Raw genomic sequence first — 8,624 nt, 5'->3', positions numbered from 1 at the left:
CCATGATTCTGTAATTTATTAAAAAGGCAAAGATGTGTATTCAGCCTTTTTATTGTTATATTGACACTTTACTTTTTTCTTAAGTCATGTCTAATGTATCTCTATCCTCTCAAATCACAGTCACTAATGACTCTTAGAATAATTACTGTATTATGACAACAAAAACCGCGCCATGACATATTTCCCCTTTTCAATATTTTGCTGGGTTTGAATAATAAGTGTTGCATGAAATGTTAAATATAAAACAATGTGCACAAAATGACCTGAACTAATGATTTACGGTGGTGCATTCTGCCGCCACCCTTCTTTTTTTAGTTTTTCTCTCATGCCTCCTCTCGTTTATGCTTTCTCTTCCTCCCTTCCTCTCTCACATCCATGCTCTCGCTCTCCTTATGGCTGTGCTTCCTCCTTCTTACCCAGAATGCAACGCCAGCTGAGCAGGCTCAGCGGAGCTATAAAAAGGCATAGCAAGGGGAGGGAGGGCTGCCGTGCAGTAGGAACTGTGCAGACACACACACACACACACACACACACACTGGGATCCAGGGACAGCAGCCCCTTTGCACTGGGATCTAGAGCCACAGCGCGAAAAGAGAGGTCAGTACAGAGGACAAAGGCTCTACAGAGGAAGCATGAAATGACAGAGAGTGGGTCTGACTGTCAGAGGGAGTGTCAAGTAGAGAGATGTCAGAGAGAAAGACTGTGGGCAGGTCGGTTTGATGGGATGGAAAGTGAGAATAACAGACTGTAATGGTAAACTGTCATCTGGTTTCTCGGGAATCTTTGGTGAGCCATGCTGTTTAAACATTGGTTGACATTGTCACAAGATCAGGCATTTCTGCACAGTGCAAAGGCACGACGCTCTACAGAGATGACACTCGATGCATGACATAATTATTATTTTTTTTCCTCCAGACATTTCATTTGCATATGGTTTGCCTTCTCTCCGATAGCATGCACACATTATCCTCCACCTACACCCATTAAAGGCTGTGTTCATGCAGCTATAGCCTTTTAATTCCACTGTCGATGTTCTAGCCCCTGTAACGGTCGTTAACAACTGATTAGGGGCAGGGTACTATTGATTCTTGTCAGTAGATGGCACACATTAAAGTGAACCAAAGCTTTCCATTTGGAACACAAACACATCCACAACAGCCGCAGCTAACGCAGACACTATCTCGCTCCATCCTCTCACAAACATAATGGAATATCTCCCACTGCACTGACGTCAAAGGGTCCCCTGTTCTCCCTTAAAGGAACAGTACGCTCTATTAATTTGCCTTGGTAACGGTATACACAGAGAGAATACACTAATAGATCATGTGCTCAGTACTTTGTTTTCACTTCTGTTGCTTCACAGGGGCAGTCAATGAAAGCCTCATCCCCATGTGCTTTTTGAGAGTGGTTGACATGCTATCCCTTAACAGCTGATTCTTTTTTTAGCAGGGCCAAATGTTAAAAAACAGTAATAAGACATGAGGGTGGGACGGGTGACCCATATTGGGGTGGGGGGTTGTGGTGAGTCCAGGATCGCTACACACAAAAATCACATGTTCAAATGTCTCTCCAGGTATCAGGTTTCATTCTGCATTTCAACAGCGCACTCGTCACATGATACCACATTATCTATGCAGTAAGAGATTTATAAATGTCAAGGGAAACAATATGGACCTAATCCTACAGCATATTCATAGCCTTTGGCCACAAATTGATAAGGTCCAGTTCCAACATCTTGCCACGTCGATCTCCAGTACTGATACTGATCCAGTACGGCATTCTGTTTTAATGTGTATTAGCGCTATTGCGCTCAAGCAAATCCATGTACAGTTTCGTTGCATAGTAGATTTCCGTTCCACAATTTCATGCAGCATTGAGTGCAATTCCCACACGCGCACACCGAGAGCCGTGTAATCTTGTTTGCACCCTATTAAAACCAGAATATCTATCACATGCCAAAGAAGCAGGGGACCCTCAAGATGGCACCATAATAGGCCAGGGAGGGATTCCTAAACTGGCTCTGTGCTGACTCAGATATCAGCCTCCAAGTGACCTTTGCACGGACAGCAGGGTTAACGGCCGATGACATAAAACTGGACACCTGACAAGCAGCAGCACCGGTGCTGAGGAGTGTAGCATGTGAGCATCAGAGAACAAGCTGGCGGCATTTGGCGTGTTACTCTGCTAAAATATAGCTTAACGTTGAACCAGGAAATGTGCATCAGCACTGGAAAAATCTACCATTTGGACCAAATACAGTGTAATATAACTATATTATTCCACTGCTGCAGTCTAGCCGCAATGAAATAACACACCTTTCTGATACTGTACTTTGCATAAACAATCATGTGGCAGTGAGCAAGCAGCCACATTGTCACCAGGTCAAATTCAAGTCCGTAATGTAATCTAATCTAATGTCACACAGCCTGTTTGTATTCCATATAAAGTAGGGCAAAGAAAAATATGCAGGGTGTAGAAATACCCACCAAGACTTAGAGAATAAGTCTAAAATCCCACGATAATACTCAAAATGTTTAATACTGCACCTATAAAGAGATCTGTAATTATAACTGTGTGCAGTATGTTCTTTCTTCCCTGGAGACCATGCCCAGATACTCATATCCAAGTTGGGCCATGTAATCTAAGAAGTCAGTCCTTTGCCCCAACTGTCACAAATGTGGCTTCACAAAACCCAGAGCAGCAACTGCTCAGGTTACTTGATGAACGTACTGCGCATGTGTGGAAGATTTAGGGAACCCGTTGGCAAAACTGGAATGTGAGAACAAGATAACAAATGTATTTGGAATACATGCAAAATTGAGAGCAAGGCATCATCAAATGTGACCTATAGTCAGCGCAGACAGAGGCAACGCTTGGTGCTTATTTTGGCACAAATGATGAGCCAAAAAGTTATTTAAAGTCGGTTCTTTCAAACACACTCATTATCAACCCGGGGCACATGACACAGGCAAGCACATATTTACAGATGCCAGCACCGATGACTCCCTTGGTCTCCTCTTTCCTTATCTTTAAGTCAGCTAGAAGAGAATCGTAAACAGGAAACCTGTTAGACTAGACTAGAGCATTTTACCGGTGATGAGACACATTGGAAAAGCCACCTCGCTCACGGCTCCAACTCTGCAAATGTTTGAATGTGTTTGTAAGGTGGAAGTGAAACACAGAGAGTTAAAACATTTGGAACTGAAAGTTTGTCTGTTGTGTCAGTGTTTTAGTATTACACTGTACAAAATATTCACAATGACATATAAAGAATGTTTTAAACACAGCACTGGGATTTACAATGGGAAGCACTTGATATGGAGAGTCCAAAGTTGATATTTGATAAGGTATCAAATGATAAAAAAAACACAATCAACAAAGTGTCCCTTGCCTTTTCTGACCTTGTGACAAAGACACTGAGCTTTTCACAAAATACAGAATGTTAGTTAATCCATACAGCAATGGACTCTCTGAATAAAGTGTAACTGCCTTTAAAAAAGATCTGCTGCTGTAAACTTATTTGCTCTTCTTTGTGCTTTTCTGTCTTCTAGTTGAAGGAAAATACCCATCTAAAGCAACACAATGGCAGGTAATTAATATATCATGCAGGAGATCGATTGATGATGATTAATGATGCACTGAGTTAAAATGTAGCAGAAGCAGACTTGTTGTGTTCTCTTAAACTCTACTGCCCTCTTATGGTGGCTTTTGATATTACAGTGGAGGTCTTGCATTTAAAATTAAAAATGTTCTGAGAACTGCACTTAGACATGATATTCCTTTTTTTAAAAAAAACATTGTTATGCATTTAATTAATGCATTTAATTAATAACACAACATTATACAATTATAATAATTATTAGAATTAGATAAAGATATAGCTGTACACATTATCATACTATATAGTTAAGAACATATCAAAAGTTTGTGGTTTCTTTGAATTTTTTACACTTTTGTTTGACATAAATCTCATACTTTCCCTGTTCTCTGTGAACAGTTGTACCCGATTAAATTAAAAAAAAACAGGGGACAACAGTTGCCATAGACACACTGTTTGAGTAATTGCACAAACCTACACAAGCTAGCACAGTCAAAACAGGCTACTGGAGCGGGCAACACTGTGTTGAAACTCAAAATGGGAAATATGTGTACTACCGGTTCAACTAAAGGCCATTCCTCCACATTTGACTCTCGAGACGGTTTGTTACAAAAATCTTTTACTCGTGAATTTTGTTCGTCTATTTTCTTGTTGTTGTTAGAAAGAAATGTTGCCGTATCACATGTACGGACTCATAACTTTTGTTTGTGCTCATTTCAGACAAAATTAAAGATGCTAAGATCATCTTTGTTGTGGGTGAGTACATTAAGGTGCAATCTGTGTCTCATTTAGCAACAAAACACATTTAAATACTGCTAAAAAAAAAAACATTCTCCCTTGTGCTAAACCAATGCTTTTTTGTCTGTCTTCTTCAGGTGGGCCCGGCTCTGGAAAGGGCACCCAGTGTGAGAAGGTAGTCGCAAAGTATGGCTACACCCACTTGTCATCTGGGGATCTGCTCCGCGCTGAGGTGTCTTCTGGCTCCGAGAGGGGCAAGCAGCTCCAGGCCATCATGCAGAAGGGAGAGCTGGTGCCCCTGGTAAGAGATATGATCTAATGCCACACTCCTGCATTACCTTCACACAGTTTATAATGTTCAGTTCTGTTGAAACGGTGTTCGAGAAGTGATTAGTCAACCTGTTTTATGATCATTTTGGAGGAGGTAGTTTGTGGTGCTGTTTAACTGCATTATAGAAGGTGCTTTTGTTATTTAGCCTACCCCCATTGATATTAATGGGGAGACAGAATCTGTCAGTATAATAAACCAGCAACTGAGTGTATTTTCTATCAGAAGAGCCATATTATTGCGAAGGTCGATCGTAATGCCTTGGGTCTGTTTTCAGGACACGGTCTTGGACATGATTAAGGACGCCATGATCGCCAAGGCCGATGTGTCCAAGGGCTACCTTATTGATGGCTACCCCCGTGAGGTGAAGCAGGGCGAGGAGTTTGAGAAGAAGGTAGGGCCTAGCAGAGGGCATAAGGCTTTGTTCTATAATTCATCCCTGCAGAACAAAGGGAAAAAAAAAACGAGCAAACTATGTTTGATCCCAGATTGGCAAGCCCTGCCTGCTGCTGTACGTCGACGCAAAAGGAGAGACCATGGTGAAGAGGCTCATGAAGCGCGGCGAGACCAGCGGCCGTTCTGATGACAATGAGGAGACCATCAAGAAGCGCCTGGACCTGTATTACAAAGCAACGGAGCCGGTCATCGCCTTCTACGAGAGCCGCGGCATCGTCAGGAAGGTGCATATACACGCCTGCTACTGTGTGATAGCAAACATTTGAAATTCAATGTGAGATGTTTGCGAAACCTAACATGTATTTTATCGATCCTAGGTTGACTCTGAGCTCCCAGTGGATGAGGTCTTCAGCCAAGTCTCCAAGGCTATTGATGCACTGAAGTAAAACAACATAACTAGATGAGCTGTGTCTGGTTGTTGTTGTTTTATTTTATTTGTATTTCATCAGTATACATTTCATAGGGACATAACATGAACAACAACTAATTTGATACCCTAACCACTCTTCTTGGTCGTTAAAGATCATAGATGCCTTTACCCGGCTCCTACTCTAAGCAGTAGGAATCTACAAATTCTAGGAATGAATCTGCTCAAAGCAGCATTGGAAAATCCATTTGTGTCTTTCTTCAAGTATTGATTCTGTTCTGTGCTAGAGACGTATGTGGATGTATCCAAGTGACATCTCAAAGGGTACTACTGTATACAGGAGGTGTGGACCATCTCCTAACCTTTAAGGCACCATGCTCGCGCTCTGGGGCAAACCTGCACTTTACACAATCTCATTTCCCACTTTAACCATATAGAATCCAGAGTTTATGGGAAAATAATTGAGTCCTTTATGATTGTGCCATTCAACAATAGCAGAGATCACCCGCTGTGGGCAAACTGTATACATGTACATTCACAGAACTGTCAAATTACTTTTCTCAACCACCATTGACATCATACATTATTTTCTATTCATCCATTTATAACTATATTCAAAGCACAGAAATCTATATATTTTTCTCCATCAAGATGCACACATGTAACATGGTGGTGTATAAAGTGGTATATGTAAAAAAAAGAAGAAAACAAGGAAAAAAGAAAATTAAAGTATATGGAAAAACAATGATATTTGAATTAGTTTATTAGCTGCAACAGTGTTTGTAAAAGATGCAATTTCCAATGACGTGCAACCTATATTTCTACATGACTATTTGACTGTAGGCAGGCTGAAAGTATGAGTAATCCTGGACAAACACGTACACAAACACAGACACATCATGGCTGAAAAGGAAAAAAAGCGTTGCTATTTAGACAACATGGTCAAGGTGCTGGAGAATGTAGACACAACAGGATGCAGGACACGCTGCTACAGCCACAGTTCACTCCTGTTATTATAACTTTTCCTTTGAGCCCATGATGACCAACATGTCTTCCTTTACCTATCACCTTCCTCTCACACACACACACACACACACACACACACACACACACACACACACACACACACACACACACACACACACTTCCAGCTGGCCAAGCAAACACAGCAACAGGTATCCGGCGTATCCCCAAAGGAGAGCTCTGATCATGGCTGCGCTGTGGGGATGAGGAAGAGGAAGACGGCTTCTGAAGGGGGACAGGATGTGTCCATCGGAAAGTCAATCAAGAAAAGGCGTCTGTGAGCACTTTCATAAAGCGATCGAGGATGCTGCTTGAATGCTAGGAATGCAGCTTTTACCTAATAAAAGGTACAAAACAAAGGGGAAGAAAGGAGATGGCGGTCACGTAGCACAGAGAAAAAGAAAGAGACACATGTCTGCGAATGTGGGGGTGAGAGGAAAACCAAGAGTCGACGTGCCACTGTGTGTGTACTTACCTAGGTCCTGCAGTCCAGGAATCACAATGTTAACTTATACTGCATTTAAGACAAGTACAGAACATTAGAGCATTCAAGACACGAGGCAGACAGCACTGGGCTACGCCATCTTCAATTTGGTATAGAATTCTCATCTCAAATTGAATGCTCATCTATGCATCATTAAATCAAAATGAAGCAACGCAAAGGAATAATATAGGACCAATGAAGGATCGGGACAATATTAAAATTTTTAGATCTTTCAAAAATAGTAGATGATCAATGCATTCACTTTTTGTCAAGGAAAAAACGACCAGATGTATAGAAATGATAGGACCCATGTGGTAAAATAGCCCCACATTCAATCAACTTTTCTTTATTCATCACAAGTAGATAGGCGTCAACAAAATAATTCATTTTTCATCTACCGTCAGAGTTAATGGTTACGTCTTTGAAATACGTTTAATAAGCACATTTGCAAACGTATCCTTCTGTGAGAGGCTTCCAAGGCAGATAAGATTAACCTAAAAAATATGGAATATATAGAATCCTGTGCACTTACCGCAGAGTCTGACATAATTACTGCGGCACGAAGCAGCTAAAAACAATCAAACATGTTGTACGGTTACACAACACACTATATATATGCTTGCTTACATGATGCTTTTGTTTCTGCTGTAAAAGGAGTGAGCCAAAATGTAAATACAATTAAATACATTTACATCTCTGTGAGTAAAAAAAGGCTGGTAGGCTAAATGTAAGGTGGTTACGCAGTATCTCATGGGAATCATCTGGGCTACCAGTGAGTTATTCATCCCAAAGGGTGATACGGGGACATTCACAGCTTCAAACATGGCTGTCTTGCTGAGAAAATAATCCCCTTTTCAGACTGTCACAGACAATTACATGCAGCCTTGTGGCTCCAAAGTAAAATGAACCAGGATCGGTCGCTTAACGGAATGCTAGCTGCTTTATAGTTTTATGCAAAGATGGGATGTTTCTCAGGCCCTGTCAATTAGCTGCCTCGTGTGGAAATGTAAGTGTAAGTTACTTTGTAACGGCTGACAGGCCTCTGTTCATCCAGGTTCAGTCTCGGATATTACCGCTGCAAGTGAATGCGTCAGATCACCCCCCCTTGGAGGACGATAAGGAAACAAGTAAGCTGGCACATACACTTTATTCCCCCCCCCCCCCCTGCTATAGACTGCGGAGGGCTGGCTGGCTGGCACCACAGAGACCCAGTGGCACCGTGCGGGAACCAACGTCAACCTGCGATGAAAGACGATGGCCGATTGTTTCCTGTTATTGAAACACTACTCATGGGTGGGGGTGGAGAGTCGAGGGTAGGCTCCAATAAAAAAAGGGAAGCCAGTGAAAGAGAGTGCTACTGTAGAAGTGTTAGTGCCTCAGATGTGATGAAGTACCTTGAATACCGTGAATGAATGCCAGCCGTGACATATGCCTCGGCAACTTAATACGTGTCGAGTCAACTATTAAGAGGATTGCAATCATTTAAGTAACACGGAGTACAAATGTGTCTCTACTTAGTGTAGTATCCCACGTGCATTTCTTTGTTCGTGCTGCCTAGAGGAATGAGGTCAAGGCAAGTTCACAGAGTCAATAAGCAGAATGTCAAGTAGTCTCAGAAAACTATGTACAG

General features: G+C 41.8%; 1 protein-coding gene across 1 annotated transcript; it reads left to right on the top strand.

Annotated features, from left to right (window-relative positions):
* The first annotated feature begins 476 nt into the window (after positions 1-476).
* ak1 (adenylate kinase 1) lies at positions 477-5,521 on the top strand. The gene is made up of 7 exons (XM_079179032.1): positions 477-597; positions 3,552-3,589; positions 4,319-4,354; positions 4,474-4,637; positions 4,942-5,058; positions 5,153-5,344; positions 5,438-5,521. Exons 2-7 carry the CDS (start codon positions 3,583-3,585, stop codon positions 5,504-5,506), a joined length of 585 nt encoding a protein of 194 aa, XP_079035158.1. The 5' UTR covers positions 477-597; positions 3,552-3,582; the 3' UTR covers positions 5,507-5,521.
* Positions 5,522-8,624: the final 3,103 nt, after the last annotated feature.

Source organism: Pholis gunnellus (genome assembly GCF_910591455.1).
Source record: "Pholis gunnellus genome assembly, chromosome: 18".
In the NCBI taxonomy this organism is placed as follows: Eukaryota; Metazoa; Chordata; class Actinopteri; order Perciformes; family Pholidae; genus Pholis; species Pholis gunnellus.
The sequence above is the reverse complement of the archived record's forward strand: the minus strand, read 5'-3'. Positions and strand labels throughout refer to the sequence as shown.

What these genes read in the sequence shown, in the direction of transcription:
- ak1 (XM_079179032.1), top strand. An exon ending in AGGGAGAGCTGGTGCCCCTG is followed by an intron (nt 4,638 to 4,941) that starts GTAAGAGATATG and finishes GTCTGTTTTCAG; the next exon opens with GACACGGTCTTGGACATGAT. An exon ending in GCGAGGAGTTTGAGAAGAAG is followed by an intron (nt 5,059 to 5,152) that starts GTAGGGCCTAGC and finishes GTTTGATCCCAG; the next exon opens with ATTGGCAAGCCCTGCCTGCT.